The 23,290-nt window shown below is 34.2% G+C and overlaps 1 protein-coding gene across 21 annotated transcripts in view; it reads left to right on the top strand.

Moving 5' to 3' along the window:
- Sox6 (SRY-box transcription factor 6) overlaps positions 1-23,290 on the top strand; it is a 578,220-nt gene that overhangs the window by 374,156 nt on the left and 180,774 nt on the right. For all 21 annotated transcript variants that reach the window (XM_076846924.2, XM_076846921.2, XM_076846938.2 and 18 more), the window contains 2 exons: positions 10,307-10,479; positions 13,532-13,600. In XM_076846924.2, coding sequence (XP_076703039.1) covers positions 10,307-10,479; positions 13,532-13,600 — 242 coding nt within the window. The remainder of the gene's footprint in view (positions 1-10,306; positions 10,480-13,531; positions 13,601-23,290) is intronic.

The following is a 23,290-nucleotide window of genomic DNA, read 5'->3' as shown; positions in this document are numbered from 1 at the left end:
TCATAGAGATGTATGTAACATAGTCCCTGACCTAAGGAGCTAACAACATTCAGGTAGAGGGTATACACTGTGACCCATTATTTGCTCTTCCTCCCCAACAATTTTCTCTATAAAAATTAATGAGTAGCACTATAGCAGATTCTTATCTAATTCAGAGCAGAGACTTTAAACTTGGATAGGAATCATGAGAGTCCAGCAGAGAGGCAGTTACATGTGAGTAATGTTTTTGCAGAGCCACTATTTACAAGCAAGAATATTTTTACTGATTACACTTAAATCATTCTCCTTATTTCAGTGATTTTCTTATTGCCTTTTGGGTTACTGCAAAAGCCAGTGTCTGGGGTAGTAGAGCACTTGCCTAGCACATGTGAGGCCCTGGATTCCATTCTCAGCACCACATTAAAATAAAGGTATTTTGTTTGTCTACAACAACAACAACAACAACAAAATAAATAAATTAATATAAAAAGCCAGTGTCTGTCACTGCTGATATTATTTTTTAGTAGTACCACATTCATAGTGGTATTCCTTTATCTTTTCTCTATGAGGCTCAAATATTTTTCTCTTTTTGTTTCTGGATTACATACCCAGCTCTTGCCTTCAAGTTAAAAAAAATTAATTGAAAGTCCTTGTTTTCATTGATTTGAGAATCATAAAACCAGGAACATTTTAAAGTTAGAAAATGAGTTGTATAAACTTCTTTTTAAATTCCATTCGCAACCTATGGTTATTATATAAAATGATCTCTTAACTCTTTAAAGGTCTTGAATCAAGCTTTTTTTCTGCATCCGTGAGAGAATGTTTTAGTGTGAGGATAGGATATTCTATTTGTGACTAAACTAACGATCATTTATAGGTTGAACAAATACACATTGACTTTTAATTTAATCTTTATAAGGCTTCAGAATGTTCTTTTGAATATTTTATTCACGTTCTACTTTGATATGTTCAAAATAATCTTGTGATAGGAGATGCTTGACCATTTTAGGACCCAGACTTTGTCTTTTTTTCTCTTTTTGAAATTTATTAGTATTTGTGGTCTGAATATTGTGAATTCTACATGGGAAACACTAGATGACTTTCCAAGAAGCTTTCCAAACACAACATTTTTTCATAATACAATGAGATATATTTGGCAGTGCCTATTTTACCCAGAAATTATAACTATAACCATAATAAGGTAAAAATTGACAATGAAAAGAATATTTATCCAGCTATATTTTCACTATGAAAGAACAAAGAAACAGCAATTTTAGAATCCATATGAAATTTCCATTTCTATTTTCCCTCTCTAGACTCATAATGAGACTAGACTGTAGTATTGTAGGCCTGTTACCTGATCAGATACTCAATAGTGTAATTCAGGAAACTATAAACTATATATAATTATGTAGAAACACAAACTTTCTACCATACATGTATACATTTTGTTTGGTACTCCACAAATATGTACAACTTTTAGTATCAGCCAAACAGATGAAAGGAAGTAAAACTTTCTCCCTTAGTTATTATTCATTTTCATTTTAATTGATTTTTTTCACACACCTTCATATCAAAGTCTCAGTCCTAGCAACAGCAATTCCCACTGCAATGTCCTGATAGCTATAAACAACATAGAGAAATAAGAGTTTTGATGAAGCTATCTAGATTGCTGATGAAACGACTGGTAGCAGGGATGTGTTTCATGATGTCAGACCTGGAATGGGATATTCATAGAGGATCCAAAATGGGGTTAAAAAAAAAGCCAGAATACCAGTCTAATCAGTCTGTTAGAGAAAGCCCAAATTTCACTATTTGGATATCCAGATACACCTATGAGGCTCAGTGGAATTAAACAGGAAATCAGAGTAGAGACTCTCAGCATTAGGAGTTCAGAACTTGGAGGGATAGAGATCAGAGTGAGAGGGAGAAAATGTGAGCATGAGGTAGAGAATGAGAAACTAAGTTAATAATGAACGATAACTATAAACAGTGGTGGATGTTTGTGGCTTGGACTGAAAGGTCAGCAGGGTCTTATGCAGGTTTGGGGGCTATTTTAAAGAAAAAATTATGCCAGGCATACCTCTTTAGGTCAATGCTTCTATTTTTATAAGCACTTTGGGAAACATTATATTTCAATGAAAAACAAATCACAAAAATGAATACCCTTATAAAACAGATTGTAAGGAAATTTTCAGAAACTTTATCTGCTGTGTAAAGTAATTTTGAGAAGGTAGAACATTCTAGATTCCCATTCTCCATTCATCATGGTGGTTAGGAGGACAGATTCTGTTGCTTTTGAATTTTAGATATATGATTTAATCGCTTAGAATATGGGCAGGTTATGTCCTTTTTATGCCTCAGTGTCCTCATCTTTAAAATTGGGATAATGATATGACCTATTTCATAGGACTATTGTGAGAAATATGTGTGTGTTTGTGTGTGTGTGTACCTAGCACAGCAAGCCATATTGGGCTAGGCCAAGAATTCTCTTGACTTATACTAGGCAAATTGTAAATACACCCTGGGAATGGACACTATATATGGTATAGGAAACTCTCTCAAGCCCTAGTTGTATCTGGGAGGTTTCTCAAACACTGCTAGGCTCACTTCCTAGATTTCTCCATGTAGCTTCCTGTTGGCTAGCACTTGACTGTCTTAGCCTACAGATACACTGCACCAAGGGCAGCAGCACACTTGACTTGTGCAAATATTTGAGTGTATTGCTCAGACTTTCATGGGTGTTGTAAATATTGTATCTGGAATGTTGGAGAATGTCGGAGAATGCCAGAGAATGCCGTGTTCTGCATAATCATTGTATTTGGGCTTGCAACCAGGAGGCCATATGCTGTTTGGGGAGAGAAGGGTTGGGGAATAAGCATACAGAGGATCTTGTCTGCCAGACTGGTTGCTAATTTCCTGAGTAACTCCAGGCATGTCACTTAACGTCAAGATCTGTTTTCACATCTATAAGATGTCAAAGTTCAATTTACCAAACTCTTTGTGTGATTTCCTAGCCGATCTTTGTAACTTCTTAGTTGTAAACAAAGCCTGAGAAGTCACATATTTCTTTTCCATTTAAAAAATGTTTTAGTCATATATTTCTGAGACTTACAGGGCATTTGAATGCCCTGTAGGTCTCTCAGAGTTTTGCTTCTTATTCTTAGAAATTCTCTGATTGTAGTATATTCTAGGTTTGAGGTAAGGAAAATTACCTTTTCCTTAGACTCCAGATTTACTTGAATTGGGAATCAGAAAACTTGAATTCAAATCCAGTCACATTCTCTTCGACTTGGTCAAGTTATTTTACCTCTTAGTAGCCTAGTTTTCCATCTGTGAAAAGAAATTAACAATGCAACTTTTAGAGTGAGGATTAAATAAGACAGTACATAAGAGCTTTAAAGACAATAGCTCATAAATAATGTCTGTTTTCTTAGTGGCCCTTTTCATAAGTCCTGACTCAGATGGAGCTTCTAGAAAAGCAAATTCTGTCATACTCAAGTGATATTTGTTTTCCCTGATAAAGGCCCAAAGAACTCCATGTTTCTTAAAAGCTAGAAATTATTATTTTGATGTGTAGGTTACAGACATATATCCATTGACTGTCAACCATAGTATTGTATTGTAAAGGCAGTCTGTCTTATACTGAAGAGGGGATGTTTCTGGATACCTTCATTTCCGGATCCCAAAATGATAGGCTAATAAAGCACAATGGACTGAAGGCCCAGCTGTGAGGTTGGGAGCTAGATGGCAGGATTCCATGGATTGTTCTTGCTCTATTAGGATCTGCAACATGAATAGACCTCAGTTGATCCAGGAAATATACTTCCTTTTGCAGCCAGGAAGAGGGGAAGCTGAAGAAGAGGTGAGTGTGCCTGGTATTGAGGAGAATTTGATCTTGATTTGGGGAGTACCTGGGTCTCCTTGTCTTGTTTGGACACAGTAGATTTTAAAGGAGAGTCCTTTACATTTTTAAAAGGAAATTCTCATAGATTCAGTGAGGGAAAAAACCAAAGCATGTACCTCTCAACCCATGAGGCAAGCTTCCTGTGGAGTGGTCCCTAAGTGATTGCTAAGAGTACAATTGCTGCATTTATTAAACTTTTTATTTACTGAAGAGTGGATGGTAGCATATGGGAGCAATGACAATAGCTGACTGATGAGAAAACAAAGAAATTCCAGTATTCTGCTGTTTTGAAAAAAGTCATTCAGAATTTAGTCATATTGGTTCAGCTGTTGTAACCAAAGACAGATAAGATAATAGAGGTCTTTGTGGTGGTTTTGTACTGAAATCCTTTATCTTTATGATGCACTGGGGCCCTTTAGAGTGGAAAGCTTTTAAAACTGCTGTTGGATTCAGAACTCAAATTGGCTGCTGGTACATTGGGACAGGGATTCCTTTCTCAGGCAGTCACCACAAAGTAACTTTTATCAGGGGACCTTCTGATAGATTGTTGGTTTCTTCAGCTTCCCCTGTTTATTTTTTTGTTGACTTTTTGCTGCCCTATTTTGTGACATTTAAAAGAAGGCTATATCAAAAAAGGCCATTGCTAAATGATGGACTGAGCTTGTGAAGTGGAGACATCACAGTCCATCTGATGTGTGAGGGGGCTGCTGAGTAAGATGCAGCGTTTAACCAGGTTATCTGTGGGCAGAAAAGATCAAATGCAGCTTTCTTTTATGACTAGCATTGTATTTGGCCTTTCTTCTCAAACAATATCCATTAAAAAAAAAATTAGAACTGACCAGGGAATTGATTCTTAAGCGCTTTTCTTTTCAACTTAATTTAAAATCTTTCTGGATTGTTGACTGAAATCCTTGATTGATGTTGCTTTGGAATTACTGTTAAGTGCTTTAATCTTTGTAGGATTGATGTGGAAAAGCATATCTTCCTCAGAACTCTGCTCCAGTGTCACTGGCGGTTCTCCCATTACTCTACACACAGGCACTTTTTAGCTAACCAGGCTTCTGTAATTTCATTGTTAAGTTCTTATTAAGTTTATTAAAGTAATTTGTACAGGGATCCAGTAAAGGAGAATGCTCAGGTATATGTTTTATTCTAAATTCCCTCAGACATATTTCCAGATAATGTCATTTGTTGAATCAGTTTTATTTTGCTTGGTCAACATTGTTTTAGCACCACTGCCCTTCGTTTCATTAAAAATGAAAAGCATGCAGAGAAATTCACAAAATTCATTTCAGTTGTCCCTGTACTTTCTCCATATCTCTAGTGTTCTCTGTTCCTCCCTCTACCACTGTGCTCCTTTCTGGGTTCTCTCATGAGATAAGTTTAGTTATCATACGGCAGAGATCTACATTCAGAGAACAGGTATGAAGTGTGACTTGTTTAAAATTTCTATACAGTAAAAGTTACAGGTATGGAAATATTATAAAAGAGGCAAGGCTTGCAATATCCATATATGAAGTGCCTTGCAAGTTGTCTGCCTTGTTCAGATCTGGAGGCTTCAGTGACTTCCTAATGCTGGGTCTTATTTCTAGCACCACCAATTTTAATTATATACATTTCATAAGGGAAAAACTAACTGGCAGATTGTGGTGCTAACTTTTATGGACTTAGATGAAACAAAAAGGCTTTTAAATCAATATTCAACTTGATTTTTTACTTTTATCATTTATTTTCCGCCAAGAAGGGAATTACATTGTCTATCTTATTTTACTTAGATTTTCATTTATTTTGTGTTTTCTCTGTGGCTTTGGGCCTGAAGACAGGTAGCTATAGTTTCTGAAGTTTAAAAAAATTGTCTATTTTAGTTAAATTTTTTTCAAGTTCTTTAGATTATGACCACAAAAAAGGGTAGAGGGCTGATTTTGAAACTGTTATAATAAAAGATGGTATTTGAAAACTTTTGATGAGGGAAATTGCCATCATATTTACATTTTGAAAAGTGTTTCCTTATTTATGCACTATTGACTTCCTATTGAGTCTCAAAATTTTAAGTACAACTGGTAAAGAATTCAATGGATCAAATTCAGTAAATCTGAAGTCACTGGAATAAAGGCCCCTAAGAAAAAAATGTGTCAATTTTAAAGGTCTTTCCTAACTGAAGACCATTTTGTGATAGAGCCAAAGGTTAATAAAATCAGTAGTGAATGTAGCAATTTTACAGATAAGCTATTCACAACAAGTGTAGTTACTTGAATAAAAAGCTAATTCAGTTCTAAAATGCCACATGCAGTAGCAGTGAATAGCTGCTTTTAGGTGCTTTCTGGAGGAGGATAAAATACAGAATCACGGCACTCTTCTCTTCCAGCGTCCCTGGCTGCCTGTAAATTGCTGTGAATGGGGCTGTGGGCTGACAGGCTCTATTAAGACAAACTGCCTTTCTCATCGGAGAGATAAAATAAATCAGGTGTTTAGTCAAATTAAAATACTTCAGCTGGAGCAGGCCCTGGGGAGCACTGATCCACCTGACTAATCTGAGAGAAACTCAAGACAGATGTGGTTTGGGGATAAAGACGACCTCATGGAACAAAAAGGGGCGGGGGGGGGGGAGAGAGAAAGAAAGAAAAAGAAAAAAAAAAAAACCTGCTTCACTGTCTTTGGAGTTGGAGAATAGATCCAGTTTACAGTGTCAGGCATACACTGTGTGTGATATTGGATAAAAGCAGGCACGCTGACTTGTAGAGAACCTGTGTACAGAAGCTTTTTTGCTGGTTCCCTTTTTGTGGTTCGTGAAACTACCTCTGTTTTTGTGTGGGTGGGAGAAGAGCCTATTTTCTGGCAGTGCTTTTTAGAGAATCATCTTAAGAGAGCCTGAAGGATATGAAACAGATGAGGTTAGGCAGCTACTGATGACCTCTGCTGGCCCCAGCAGGTTCTCAGAATCTGATCTATGTTTTTTCCAAGTTGATTTTTATCATGATTTAGGGTAAGACTTTCTACATAGACTCAAGTTAATTTAAAAGAGCATTCTGTAGTCTTTTGCCTCCTTAACATAACCTGGCTATATTTAGGTTGCCCTGTTGTGTCCCATAGGTTGTCTGTTCCTTCAGTGACTCTGGCAGTTCCAGTTCCTTTGCTATGGCAAAGTTTTCCTTTGATTAAGTGAAATGACTTACGTTTCAGGTTGATTGGTCAGTGTGATTCAGTCTTGATGTTATTTTTTATTACAGCAGCATAAATACTTGCTGTTAATTAAAACAGAAAAATCCAGCACCATGTTTAAATGCCTATCTTTAAACCATAATAACAAATACAGTGAACAAATATAGTGATTAAAGAACAGAAAAATTACCCCCCCACACACACACACAATTTAGACAACATAAGTTATTATACTGTATAAATTGATTTTTCCTGAATTTGAGCCCCAGGGGCTGCAAGACTATATATATACATACACACACACACACACACACACACACACACACACACACACACACATGTATATGTGTGTGTGTGTGTATATCTGTTTTAGATTTGTTAAGACTACTGCATATCACTCTAACTTCCTTTGTTATGACATTCATATCTATTCAAAATATATTAATATTCTTCACATTTAAAGAAAAGATAGTGACAGCCTTAAGAGTAACTAAATCCTAAAACCTTAACTTAAAAATACTAGTTTCTGCTTTGTTTTCATTTTAAGCATGGATCTAAGTCAAATGAAAAATTTATTTAAATGTATCCCAATGTTTACAATTAAACAATTTGAATGTCTTTTTCAAATTAGATCTTTATGGTTATACATTGACTGTCTTCATGATTTGAAGTTGACTCAGATGGTGCAGTTCTGTAAATCTAACTATGCATATTTATTAGCAGTGGACTAGCCACTGCATTTGTAGACTACACTTTAAAAAGAAGAGGCTAGGAAGTCATTTCTATATTATCCTTAGCTTCTGTGTTTCTCATGCAGAGGAGGAAGGGCAGTAAATCAAAGATAATTGAAAAGACTTTATTCTTCCATGTTCAGGTAGGAGAAGAGAAAATTATCCAGTCTTTACTGGGAAATCTAAATATCATATTCAATTCTTGTATTGACCCTTACCCAAATGTCCAGTGGAAGCTCTTTATTAACAGGGCAATAAAGTATAGGAACAACCCTATATCTAATAAGCCTTCTCTTAACTCACCTTATATTGATAGGTATAACAAGAAAATTAAATGTAGATTAGAATACTGCACAAAATATATATAATAAAAAGTGCACATATTCCATTTACCTCATAAATTTTCAATCACTCCCACCACATCACAGCCAGAATGACCACATTACTCTTGCTTAAAATACTTTAGCTGTTTTAAATTATTAGAATTCAAAACCCCACACATCCCCGCCCCAAACATACACAGAGGTCCTCTGCCTATATTGTTTGCTCCTCCTGGAAAGTTCCTTGACCACCAGCAACCTTTTTTTTTTTTTTTTGGTTGTAATTCCTTTATCACAGCAATGTTTCATATTTTCTAGAAAGCTCCTCAATCAAGCCACTCTCCAACTCTTTGCCTAGCTAACTCCTATTCATTTTCCTCTTTATTACTTTTTCAGGTTACCTTCCTTAAAATTGGGCCTTCCAAACCTGGTTAAAGCTCCTCCCAAATATTTGTCTTGTCTTTAATTCTTATTTAATTGCAGTGTACTTTTATACCTATGGTTACTTGATATTATAGTACCTGACCCACAGTTACCATTCAGGATATATTATAGAATTAAAAATTAATGAAATAAGTAAACAAATACATTTTTTGTCTTGTATCTTCTTGTTCCTGTATACATTGACATGTATATTAGTGAGCTTCTCAATGCTTTTGAAGAGATTTTATAATCTCCTTAGGGAAACTGCTTTTACATTTTTGTGATTTAATGATTCTGGATCAAGAAGTTTTTCCTTTTACCTATTGCTGTAATAAAAACACATTTTAATCAATTCTGGAGCTAGAAAGAATATCTGGTTACCAGCCTTGTTACAGTATTTCTTTCCTTTTCAGGGGAATATGCTTTCTAACTTCTTGCTATTTTTCTTTTCTTTGAATTTTGATTTTAGGTACTCTTTCAGCTCGGTGGTTTTTTTAAAAGGATATAGATAGCTCTTTTATTTTAAGGACCTGGGTTGACATTAATAATCCCAAGGTAGCTTCTTTGCCAAGATCATCCTTATTTTGTGGGAAACACGCACTAGCCAAATGCTAGCCAACATCCTCTGAAGATAAGTTTTCTCCATTCATAATTAAAATATTTTTAGCTTCTCAGATTGTTCTGCTGCTTTCTTAACAGGAATAAGGAGGGTTTCATAAGAAGGTTGGAAGTCTTCCTTCCACATATACAAAAATTGGCAATCTTTGTCCCCTTTGACAGCTAGTGGCATCTTTCTGAAAAGCTTTCAAATCATAGATCATTTCTTCATAATGAAACCTGTGTGGCTCAAATACAGTAGGTTGAAATTCTTATCTTATGCTGCAGTAAAATGCTCTAATTTAGATTCACAAAAGGATTCTGTACCCTTTACTTAGGAGAGCTGTGCAATTTGTCCATAAAAAGACTGTTCAGCACCATTAGTGCATACCATAAGTGTTCAGCAACATCATATTCATTAAACAGCATATCCTTATGCATAACCTTTTCAACCTCGAAATGTGTTTTTTTTTTTTTGAAGAATGGTGAATGGCAAAGGGGTGAGAGAGCCCCCCAAGCAACATTGTTGTCTTTAAGAATGAACTTGGGGACTTTAGCTTGATGCCTTCGTAGGGAAAAAAAAAAATCACATTCAATCCCTTCTTACCTGAGTCAGTTTTTATTCTCAGTAGAACTTACTCCATGATCAAGAGATTGACCCCTGACTTCTGAAGTTCAGAGACACATCTTTGCACAATAGAGAAAAATTGAGGGCAATGACCATAAAATTCCTTAAAAACATTCCTTAAAAACTCCAATGTCTTAGCTATTGATACTGTGTTAGTTGCTAAGGATAGAAGTGATTATGGAATGCTAATATACTTCATAGTTGCAGATCTTTGGTGATGAATTTATAGGTTTCTTAGCTTGGTCAGTAGATTGAGGGTAGTGTGGTAGAAAGGAGAGAATATGGTAGATATTTATGCTTTATTTTTGTTTTTAGAGGTAGAGGGGAAGATTACATTAGAATTTTATGGTGACAGTAGTTTTTCTTGGCAGGGACAATGATGAACCCAGCATTCATTCCATTGCTATAATTACCCTGTGGCATTCCTGTGCTCACAATAGTTTATAGTCATTGTCTAGATCTTCAAGTGTCTAAGGGAGTCCCTTTCTAAAATCTGCCTTTTTCCCTGATTCCTTCAGATATTCCTCAAGCTTGTGAAGATCTCTTCTCACTTCCATTTTAGGTACACCTGAGAGCCTGGCAGAAAAAGAACGGCAGCTCTCCACCATGATTACCCAGCTGATCAGTTTACGGGAGCAGCTCCTGGCAGCGCACGATGAACAGAAAAAACTGGCAGCCTCGCAAATTGAGAAACAACGGCAGCAAATGGACCTTGCTCGCCAACAGCAAGAACAGGTGAGCCCTGCAAAAGGAGCTGCCGAACTAGGGATTTGAAATGTGCCAAGCTCAGAGAGTAGTCACATTGATTGCTTTATTTATTGTAAGCTTTCTTCAAAAGAGTAAAAAAAAAATTTAAAAAGGAAAGAGGAAGGTAAAAAAGAAGCCTTCTGGAAGTCTACAGTCTTCAGGAAAACTGAGGAGATTTGTGGAGAATAAAGAAAGGCATCATAGCAACGGGGCTAACTAACTTAGATAATATGCTGTTTCAGAAGGTTTGGATTTGACTAATTACTCAGGCATACTCTTTCTTATAGGCATGGCAGGTAATCCCAATGTAGTTAAATTGTAGGTAAGTGACTTCTCTGGGCTTTACTTTTAGCCAGTAAAAGGGACTTCCATTCTAGAAAAACTTTGAGGATCTTTTGGCTCACTGATCCAATGATTTTTCTCTGGCTTTGAAGCTAGTGTGAACATATATCATGGTTTGCTCCAAATATCCCTGGTTTATGCGTGTTTTCCAGGATAATTATTAATGCCCTACCCCTTTTCACTAAAGTTATCTTTGTTTGGATAATAAATCACATGGCCACTATTTATAGCATAGGTAAATCATTAAAAACAAATTAGCACATGGTTCCTAAAAGAATTCAACTTGATTGACTTAGAAATAAAAGCAAAGAAAAAAATAGCAAAGTTTAAATGTATATCTTTTAAAAAATAAATCACTTTCCCAAATGTTTTTCTTGTCTCATAGAGTACATTAATCTAACAACAATGATCCTATAGAGTAGTCCCTGATGCTTTAGATCATACAGACCCAAATTAATGTGCAGTTTTTAGGAATCTGACATTATTACTGGAATTATCTTTTCAGTTAAATGTATTTTATAGGGGTATATAGAGCAATATATGCTCTGTTGATTTTAATGAGTTGTGACGTCTGGTATTTTATATGCTTGAATATTTGCCCACATGTAGGAATATGGACTCAGCCCCTAATGGAAAATAACATAAAGGAACACTGTAAAAAATCAGAAGTTAGAATGTCATTTAGCCATCCAGAGATGACACAGTAATTAACTATTGACACTTGTGAATAAGCTAGCACAAATTAATCTTGACACATTTGCAGACGAGTGATATCTTACAGTGAACACTTTGTAATTATATTTCAAAATGAAAATTAAATGACACTTAAAACTAGGTTGTCATGCTCAATGAAGCGAGCATGTAGCTCAACCGATTGGCAAATAAAATTCAGAATTTGAGCCACATGGTGCTTATGTACCATACTTCACTGTGTCAAACCCATACGTCTAGAGTGGATGATAGTAATTGCACTGTGGTGTTTTGGATGCATTTCTATGCAGCACTTTATCATTTAGGAGGGGCCATCAATATTAGATGCCTAGTGGTGTTTCACTAGTTTGCTAAGAAGAAATAAATATTCAAAGGATCCAGCATCTATACCTGGAGCTGCAGAGTGAGTTGTCCATTTCTGATTTGAGTAGTGACAATCAGAGTGGGCTGTTCCAACCTGATTAAATACTGTTTCCATTTTGTCTATAAAGCTTTGGGAAGGAGTAGCTCCATTTCTCAAACTGAAGTCTATGTCAGGAGCAGCTTTTCCACACATTCCAGTATGAGCCAGTTATTGCCAGAAATCAGAAAACAACATCTGGGAGCAGACTGCTATATTGTGTCATTTTACACTAAATGAGATGTGTTTGGGGCATTCCCCCTGCATTAGGTTAGAGAGTCAAAAAAGTTCCGGAAGAATATAGCTGGGGCCTGGGACTGATTTACATCTTCACTTCCAGCATATATTATTCTAGAACACTGGCTTTTGGAATAAGAAGAAATGAAAAGACAAGACTTTAGCACTTGCCTACCAGGCTCCACTAAACCAAATTCTTCAATAAGTGTTCTTTGGCCACTTTTCTCTCTGGCTTTGGTTGGCAGTGAGTATGTTCCAAATAAGGAGCATCTCCCTGGACTTCAAACTGTAGCAGCTCCATTTCAGAGGCAATAAGCAGCCTGATGCCTAACTCATGCTTCATAGTAAACACCATTATGTTAAGGACCTTGTTTGCCCTCCTGAGGGGCAGATTCTTTCTTCTTACAGGGCTTGCATTAAATGGTTAATATTTGTTTGTTAAAGCAGATAATATGTTAAGATGTTGAATTAGATTGTTGGGTGAGGCAAAAGGAATGTAAAACCTGTATATGGATCCTTTACTGTAAAATAAGCATAGTCCCCTGGAAACAATAAGTGGATAAATGTTAAATTACAGCTGTTTGTTTCAAATGCTTTGCAGATACATATAACATCAACAGAAAAACTAAACATTTTTAAACTCTTTTTTGGGAGGTACCAGTGATTGAACTTAGGAGCACTTGATTACTAAGCCACATCCCCAGACCTATTTTTTTTTTTTTTAATTTTATTTAGAGACAGAGTCTCACTGAGTTGTTTAGCACCTCGCTTTTGCTGAGGCTGGCTTTGAACTTTTGAGCCTCCTGCCTCAGCCTCCCAAGCTGCTGGGATTATAGGCATGCACCCTGTGCACAGCTAACATTTTTTAACTCTTTATAATGGCAATATTTGACAATATTTCTAAGCATATCAGTGCTAAAGATCTTTCCATCAGAAAAGGTTTCTTCAAAGTAGATGATATTATACAGTAATAGAAAGCTTTTTCTTGTCTTTGCTTACAGATTTTACTTTTTACATCCAAATTAAACTCTTTAGACCAATGTGGCCAGAGTTTTCCTATCCTTATAAGGATGGAATTTCCAAAGTCCGATGATACCAAACTAACCAGTATAGATATAGGCGAATTGCTCACAAATATAATACAGGAGTGGTTTTAACCTATAGATAGAGAGATAGCACCTGTTCCAAAATGTTTCTTTTTTCAACTTTCTGATACTGCCTCTCATTTTATAGGAATTCTTTCACATAGAGGTGCAGTAAAGCATTCCTGTAATACCAGGAGAGATACCTGAGGTAATGGCAAAGGTGTAAGCATTTCATTTTAACTTAATGAAACTTTATTTCTGATAGATTGCAAGACAACAGCAACAACTTCTGCAACAGCAGCACAAAATTAATCTCCTGCAGCAACAGATCCAGGTCAGTGTATTTTATTACTCTTGTCTGATTATACTTACATACTTTCCTCCTTGAAAATGGAATTTAAAATGCTGCAAATGCACCCTTGCCTTATAAACAGCACCAATAGGGTTGTTATTCAAGGATGCAGTACACAATTATGTAAGTGGATGTAAAAAATATTGACTAGGTGGTGGTCAAAGCATTCTTATGTGATGTGTAAGCAGAATAAACCTTATCTTTTTTTTTTCTTCTGCCATTTGCCTAAAAACAACTAACTGGAAATCTTCTGGGTTTTCAAGGCAGTATACAGATGCTACTTTTATTGTCACAAATTATTTTCTCCTTTGTGTTTTATTATGTAATAGTACCATGGAGAGAAGCTTACTTTTATTTACTTGTTAGGATCGATTTGGCCAGTTATGAGAAGAATCTGGGAAAAGACTGTTAATAATTTATTTGTTCCTGAACAAATATTAACTGTGTTCCTTCTAGATGCTGAGGGAAAATAAAGGTTAATGAATAATAGTCTGTCTTCGAGGAGTTTACAGTCTAGAAAGGAAGAAAAACTTGTTCCTGAATACTTATAACTTAACTTACAGAGTTTCTTTTTCTTGTGGCCCTGTAAAACTACTTAGATCACAATTACAATGGTCTGAGAAGGGAAGATGATGGTCTAATTTCTGTCATTCCTTTACATACTAATTAATTCAACTAATAGCTACCTGAGATAAGTGAGAGAAGTGGTTTCTGTTTCTGAGTAGGAACATAGGTGTATGCGTTCTCAAAAGTCCTAGAGCAAGGAACTGTTTGGTGATTAATCCTCAGGAATACTGATTCCAGAGTTATACTTACCACAGATTGTTGTTTCTCTTTTTGCTGTATATTTTTCTAACCTACAATAATCTGTGATTTAACCTATTTGGGCCAGCATAATCTGAATTAGATTATTTCTTTTCTTAAGGTTAATATCATGCTTTGCTGTAATTTAAAAAATCAAAAGCATAAAGTCATAGTTTAATCTTTTACCTCATTGATGAACACCAGTGATTTTTTTTTAACACCAGTGATTTTTAACTCAGATTTTTGCTTCGTTTTGTTAATAGTCATTTTTAGTGTTCCAGGTAGTAGTTACTGAAGTCTACTTCAGTACTTTTACCTAATTTGGCTTTTTGCCCAGCCAACTTCACTAGTAGGTTTTAGTCAATTTTTGTTTGTTTGTGCTCTGATTCTATAGTCCACACTAAAATTTATGTGTTTCAAAATAAAGAGTCCAAATAAGGCAACATGGAATGTCTTTGTCATTTGTGATGGTCAGTCTCTACAATTAAATCTTAAAATAATTTCTCATCCTGATATCGCTTTTATAACTCATGCTGAGATCCTTAATTAAATAACTGTCCAGGCGTTCCCTTCTTCTACCCTTATTAAAAATTTCAGTGTATTTCCTACTGTTAAGGTCAAGATTTTTAGCCTGTAGCTTCCTACATTTTTCTCTAGATTCCTCCCTAAGAACTCAGTAGGTGTTAAATAACATAATCATTTAGTTCTCTGTGTCTTCTATTTGCAAAGCAGGATGGAAGAAATTTCCAGAGATATTCTTGTATCAGTTAATTATTATTAATGTTTTTACTCCCTCTTTATTACTTCTTTACTTATTTCTACTATATTTCATTTCTTAGTCTAGTATTGTTTGTATTGACTGGCTGTCTTAATTGATGTTTTCCTGTGGTATACTGAGAACCTCAGATGAATGACAAGCAGTTCAGATTATTTTTATGAAATATTATTAGTATTTATTGATCATGTACAATTTTATAGTTATAACTTGACTGCATGCAATTGATATCTTCTTCAGAAGACTACAGAATATGATCTTAAAATATTCATCTGAATGTTCAATTTGAGAAAACAGGAATAATTTTTTTCCAAGTTTTTTAATAGAAGCTTAATTGCTTTGAAATATTGTGGATATTTCTCATTGCTGAAATTTTTAAAAATTCAAGCTGATTAGCACTTGAACTTGGCTGTATGTTATTAAATGATAGGGACAGTCAATGTCAGAGTTACATTTATGTTAGAAAATGGGACTCTTTATAACAAGAGTTTATATTTAAAAAAAATAAGATGAAGCAATAAGACCATATTTATAGTTCACTCTGTTCTGAGCAACTGCTTCATGACTTATCTTGTCAGTATTTATCTTATCAGTATGAGACCATTCAAAGAATTTTTCAAATGCTGAAAACCACTTACTCCTTATACAAACTTATTTATCTCTGACACTTACAAAGCAGGTTTTAATATTTAGATATTTAGTTATTTTATTTTATGTTTTTTGGAAAGTGGAATAAGTTAACTATATTTTCAAATATGGTTTTTGACAAGTCACAGATGTGATCAAATTTAGGGGAATTGTTGTTGGGCTAATTTTAGTGTAGTTTTTGAACAACATATGAGAGTTAAGGAATGCTTCAAACATTCTTTTCCCCAAGAAAGAAGCATCTCCAATCTGAAAACAAAACAGGAAAAAAAAAAAAAGCAAAATGATTAAAAATGAAACTTAATTTCTCTTCTAAAAACAAATGAAGAAAAAAAAATGTAAGCAAGTTTGACATTTTTTTTTTCTTTTAAAATCATGAGTGCTAGAACCTATTAGCTACCATAGTCAGCAAGAATAAACTATGGCAATTGGTTATGGGTCACAAGTATCAGGTGGTAACATTCAAGATTGTTCTTCTGGTTTAGAATGCTGACTTCTAAATTAGTACTGTTTTTTTTTTTTTTCAATTTGTAAGCTTTAATAGAAAGAAAGGAAAGAGTGTCTAGTCTCTTGTAACAACTGCACACAAACACATCATGTTCTATTACAATGGATACAAATGAAAACCTGAATGGTTTACACATATTGAAAACAGTATTTTTCATTAAAATTAGAAAAAAAGCATAATTAAGGTAGCATTGTAAAAGTCACCATACTTATTTTGTTTGCAATCATACAAAACTTATATATGTAGTTGAAAATAATTTTATTCATATTTTTTCTCCGTTGAGTATGAATTTTTAATGTAATTTTGCCCACGTAAATTCTAAACTTTTAAAGAGATACTTCTAAGACCATGTAAGGTGTGTTAAACAAGTATGATTAATGATTGTGAGAACTATTTTCATATTTTTATGAGTTTTTTCCATTTAAAATATCATGATAATAATTTAAATTACTATTAAAATATTTTAATATTAACAGATCTTTTAGGAGGCTGTTTAGTTTGTGAATTCAAATCCCTGTTTTTGCTTAGGGGAAAATGGGAATTCTTCTAATTTGTTCCATATTAAATAATTCTCCTGGTGTGGAGCCCAAAAAAGTTAGGCTGTTTTTTATATTTCCAGGACAGAAATAGCACAATTTTTATCAAGTCTATGAAAAGTAAAATAATAGGTCAAGGAATATGAATACTTGAAGTTAGGAATATCATTTTTTGTGTTATAATTCCAAAGAACAGATATCTGCTTTAGTAATTCTATTCTCCTTTTCCTGCCCACTGTATAAAGTAACTTGCCAATATTTCGAAACATTTTATTTATGAGTTATATTAACTAGCAAACAAAATTCACTTTTAATCCATCAGATAGTTAAAATCAGATTGAAGCATACTTATAGTATTTTAATCAACTATTAAATTATAGACTATTTTAAGGAAAACAATGTTTTATAAATCCTGATTTCTTCATTAATGCATGTATTTATTCATCTAACTTGATTTGATCATGTCATGCTTGAATCTAGAGAAGATATTCTTCATGGACACAATATACCACATTCTTTGGTTTCTATAGTATGTCAATAGGACTACATTTAACAATGGCATTTTACAACTAGAACTTAGTCTTTCAAAAGAATTCAGCTCATTAAAATATCTCTTTGAGAAACCTACTTTTTCAGGGATGAATGGTATTATCCAATCATTCATGTTTCTTCAGACCCCAGTTTTAGAGTTATTCAAGTAACTTGCATTTTGTGTTATCCAGACAGTATCCTCTTCTCACATGTGAACACCAGTCTCCTAAGAATGGACTGATGGTTGGGATTTCATTTGGGCATTTGGTCTTCTGGGCCAGCCCAGTGATTTTTGTCACTTTGTACACATACATCTTTTTGAATATTATGACGAGCCTTGAAATTGCTATCTCTGTTTTCTCTATGGTTAATATACAACATTCACTGTCCTTCCCTCATCTTCTAATACATTGAATGGCAAATTCAATCTGTTGAAAGCCTGAACCAATGCCATTGCTGCTTCTTTGCAGATACTCTTTTTTTAAAAAATGCAATATCTTTATTTTATTTATTTTATGTGGTGTTGAGGATTGAATCCAGTGCCTCGCATGTGGAAGGCAAGTGCTGTGCCACTGAGCCACAACCCCAGCCCTGCAGATACTCTTTATCTTAACAAAAAAATTTTTCTTTTAAATTCTACACACTGCTTGTTTACTTCTCCCCAAACCAGTTGAGCTTCATTTTGTCTTAAGAGTATATGAATATTTTTCACATATAGTGTTTTCTATATTGATTGTAATATATTTGTGTGCTTTTGATATATTTTGTGTGTTTGTATGTCTGCCATGTGATAAAGCACCATTAAATATGTAGAAACATTTAATTCCTGTGTAGTAACCAGAGAGATGCTAATATTATAAGCAAGGAAATATCTGTTCTTAAACAATTGAACAAAGTCATTCAAGATGTACCCTCATCTTTTAAGAAGATAAACCTTGCCTTTTGTTTCCTTCAATATGATTAACTATAGGCATTTCAGGTATTTGCTGGGAAGAATAAAGGACTACCTTTTTATGTGAAGTAGTTGTCTGAAGATCAGAAATAATTACTTTGTACATTAGCCTTCATGGCCTGCTTGACCTGGTTAATTAATTTTTTGCTACCATAATAATAATAGATATATATTTGAAGATATGTTTTATCGTTAAGCATCTAATTGACCTCTAATTTTAGGAGTTGAACCTTCCATTTATTGTCTTTCGGAGATGGCTGGAACAGCCAAGGGAAAAGCTGAAGCCAGTCAGGAGTTGACTTCCAGACTCATGCAATCCTTATCTTAGGTTATATCTCTTTGCTAATTGTATTTAGCCTTGATAAACAAAAGGTAATTACAGTGCTCCTGTTTTGGCTCTAGTGAATAGTCTTTTTGTATGTTATTGATCAGGTAATGGATCTCCTTCCAAAAGCTTCTGAAAAGGACCAAATAAACCCATTGAAAGTAATTTGATACTTCTATTGGCACTGTACATTATCTGATACTCTTTTGCAATAAAATGAGTGTTATAAACAAAGCTTAGAAGTCTAGGATTAGCCCCCAGCTTCAGCAAGCCCTTAAAATATTTTGTAATTCTATCTTCAATCATGAATTAGCCAGGAAAAACAGACCCTCTCTCTTCTCTTCATTTCTCTGCTGTATGCTGGTTTTAATTGCCCACAGGCAAGCTGTTGTGATCTTCCTTGGAAGTTTAAAACCAAGATAAAAATGCAAATCTAATTATTTCTTTTATGTAATCTAATTAACTTTTTAAGTAATGATAGATGCTCTATAGCCTGCTTCAAACATTTTAATAATAAAGTTTCTGGATTCTAAAGAATAGGTAATGCTGCTATAATTTATGAATAGTAGCAGGCATACAATTTCCAAAATTACAAATTCTTTTCATGGATTAAAACTCCATATTAATCATGCTAGATTGTTGTTAAAGTTGGAATGGCTCTAGAAATAAGAAAGGACCCAACCAGATCCCATGGGCTACTGCATGGTAGCTACCTGTTTTCCAATTGTGGCCTTATTGCAAAGGTCTTATTCAATGAACCAAAACCTGAAGATGAATCTCAATGCTTGTTCTTCAACCATTTCAGTCCTTTCTACCTTACTGTTCATTCTTTATCTTATCTCCCAAATCAGTCCCCAGCTCTCTCCCAAATCATAATACTACATATTCAGGAAAACCAAAGTCTCTGCTTCTTTCTGGAATTAAAGTGGGACAGTGTCTTCCCTCTTCAGAGGCAGGGCAGGATGTACCAGAATGGACCAGATAGTTCAACCAATCTTCCAGGGGGAAAAATGTCTCTCTTCTATTTGTTCTTGTTTGAGGACTCAGTTTAATGTGAGTCTTTAGTATCCTTCTAGGATATACTAACCACCCCCGACACCCCAGGGTATATAAGAGAGTGAAAGTGAGAGAGCTTGAGTAAGTAAGAACTAGAAAATCATGGCAGTCTTAGAGCCTTGGAGGCAATAGTAGCTAGAATCTACATAAATATAACATTTTCTTTTCATGATTATCTTTATTTTCTGTTTATGAAAAATGATTTTAGTTTTCCATTTGAGGTAGTTATATAATAATTATTTAGGAAATAAGTATATTTAATATTTTTATATTTTATGAAAGAGTCAAAAACCTTAAACAAATAGTAGTTAGATATTTGGGTATGGCAAACATTATGAAGGCAGTCCTTCATTGTTGGACTTTTGGGAAACCAAAAGCATGTTACGCTTAGATGCATCATTTGAACTCCTCATGAACCTCATTCACTGCTTCTAGAGAGAAGAGGTAGTGACTCCTGTTGAAGAACAATACAATAAGATTATCATAAAGCTGTATTTAAAAATTACTATTAATCTGTTTTTTTTCTACCTTTCACTGGAATTAAAATATCCATTCTTTTTATAAAGTAATGGTGATAGTAGATGGCATCTACTTTATTTCTTTCTTTTCCAGTAGTTATATTAAGTAAAAAACTCTCTAATACATGTCTTCACTTTTGTTTTTCTTTGGAATTTTATTAGTCCATGATACACAAAATTTGAAAACTCTTACTCTAGTCCAAATCATTTACTTTACAGAAGGAAATTGAGGCACAGACCACAGACTTGTCCAAGCTTTTGTTAAAAACCGGAATATTGTTAGCACCACAAATGGGACTCAAATTTCTTGATGTCAGGTCTAGGACAGTTTTTGTATTCCAGGTTGTGTCTCAATTCATCTTTCTGTGGCTTAGATAAATATTAGTGCACTTCAGTTTCCTATTTTATAAAATGTGGATAATACCTAACATCTAAAATCTCATTGTATTCACTACCCTTAATTGGAAAAATATTGAAGATTTGCCACTAAGTTTCTCTCTAAGGACTACTACAATTATGGCATATACCCACCATAAAAAACATAACAAAAGAATATAACTGGAATCTTTTTCTAGTGCTACCTTCTCCAAGTGGCAAAAGTGAGTATGAGTAACAGTTTCAATGGCAATGATTCTCAACTTTGATTTTAACCACCCGGAAGCCTTTTAAAAATACTAATCCCAGACAGATGTAGTGGCACAGGCCTACAATCTCAGCAGCTCAAGAGGCTGAGGCAGGAGGATCCCAAGTTCAAGGCCAGCCTTAGCAATTTATCAAGACCCTAACCAGCTTAGTGAGACACTATCTCAAGATAAAAAATAAAAAGGACTGAAGATGTAGCTCAGAGGTAAGGCACCTCTGGGTTCAATCTTTAGTAACAAAACAAAATGAAAGAAGACAAACAAACAAACAAAAAACCTCAAACAGCAACAATGGAAAAAAAAATCCCACAAACTAATGCCTGGGTCCCATCCCAAAGATTCTGATTTAATTCATTTGGGGTTTAGTCCCAGCATGGGAACTATTAAAATTTTTATAGGAAATTCTAGTGGACAGTCAGGATTGATACATACTGCTCAGTACAGGGTAATGAAGATTAAATGTGAATGAACCCTAAATTGGTTAGATTGACTCTTTCCCTGCCTGTCTGTGTGTCCATCCATCCATCTATCCATCCATCCATCCATTCATCAACCCATCCTAAGGATTAGAGTATAGCTTAAAAGTTCTTGAGCAGTTAAAATGTATGTTAGACTTTGGTCACAGCTATTTTACTTAATAGCTAGAAAGCTTATAATGGACCATGGTTTGAATAATTTAAATTATTTTATAATATCTTTATTTTTATTTACATTTGATTATATAAGGAAGATAAGATTGTATTTATTAGGTGTGTGTCTTTAGGATGAGATACATAACAAATGAAACATGATATTACAAAATAAATCAAAAACATTTTAGAAAATAAATTATCAGACACAATTTGACTTTTATATATCCAAACAGAATGAATTCTGACTCAGGACATCAATGTTATTTTTTAAGTATTTTAAAAACATTTTCTATGAAATTGACTATATCTTGACATCTGTGAGGAATGTATGAATCTGAATGAATTTTTAAATGAAATTTATACATATAATTAGAATATATATATATAATTAAAAATTTATTCAGATTCTTATAGATAATAAGACCTGAAATGTTTGAGTGTGTGCAGTTTCAGATTTGTATGGAACCAGTACAGGTATTGGAAGCAAATAAATCAGGGTATAAATTCCAGTTCCATTGCTTATTAATATTAATCTGTTTTGTCACTTACTAGCTGTGAGACAAGTTACATAATGTCTCTGAGCCTACATTTCCTAATTCTTAAAAATTGATAATTATAGTACCTTACAGTAGTTTTGAGATTAGAAATAATTACTAGCCCCTAGAAAGTACGCAGTTCATATTATCTATTTGCCATCACTATGACTGTTTTTGTATGAGTAGGTCTGGAAATAATTTCAAAGTTCCCAATGTAGAAACATATGTGTACATATTTGATATGTGCATGTATATGCTTATTTGTATCTATATATGCATGCATATTTAAAACCCACAAATTAGTCATATGAATATAGGATAATCCATGTGTGCACATATAATCAATTATTATCACCATGATAATCTAAAGAAAAAGAAAGAGCAACAATTTTCTCTGGCTGCCAAATCAGAGCTATTTCAGTTGTCAGTGAGTGGAGAGTAAGGTTTATCAGGCACTCAGAAATGGCTGACTGAAAATTAGACAGAGCTGCCTGGAAATTGTACAAAAGGGATCATGACATTTTAGTCTGGAAAAACAGGGTCAAATTCTCACCTTTCACATTAAAATGGGTCTTGCTATTAGATCGATAGTGCTTGTGAAATTAGAAGGATAGTAAACAAACCTTTCCAATTTATTTTATAGCTTTTTAAACACAGATGAAGTTAGTTGATGTAGCAGCACAAATGCAAAAGTCCTTCTTGTTTAAAATAAAGTTGTTCATATAAATCTTATGTATGCCATCTCCTGTAAGTCAAGCATTTGCCTAGCTTTTGTGAATTATGTCTATACTTAGAATTTAAGAAGTTAAACAGTATGCATACCAGACTTGAGAGATGGGAAATAAAAATTGATATACTGTGTGACACTTGATATAGCACAGGGAAATATCTTTTAAATGCTGAGGGATGTACTGACATAACCATTTTTAATTCACATATACTAACTTCCACTCAAAGTTATTAATGTTAGAGTCAGAGATTTTTACTCATTCAAAATAAAAGAAAATAAATGATGTAAAAGGTGTGATGTCTCCTGTGTGACATTGAATTAATTTTATCCACCACATAGTTCATTCAGAAAATTTAAAGTTTGTAATATTACACAATGAAAGTTAAGGGATTCACAGATCAGAAAAAGGGTAGAGTCCATCCTCAGTCAGATTGCAAACTTGACTTTTGATATGTATACATTTCAGTGGAAAAATTTTTTTTT

The sequence above is a fragment of the Callospermophilus lateralis genome, chromosome 2, assembly GCF_048772815.1.
Source record: "Callospermophilus lateralis isolate mCalLat2 chromosome 2, mCalLat2.hap1, whole genome shotgun sequence".
Taxonomy (NCBI): Eukaryota; Metazoa; Chordata; class Mammalia; order Rodentia; family Sciuridae; genus Callospermophilus; species Callospermophilus lateralis.
This window is presented reverse-complemented; position numbering and strand designations above follow the sequence as displayed.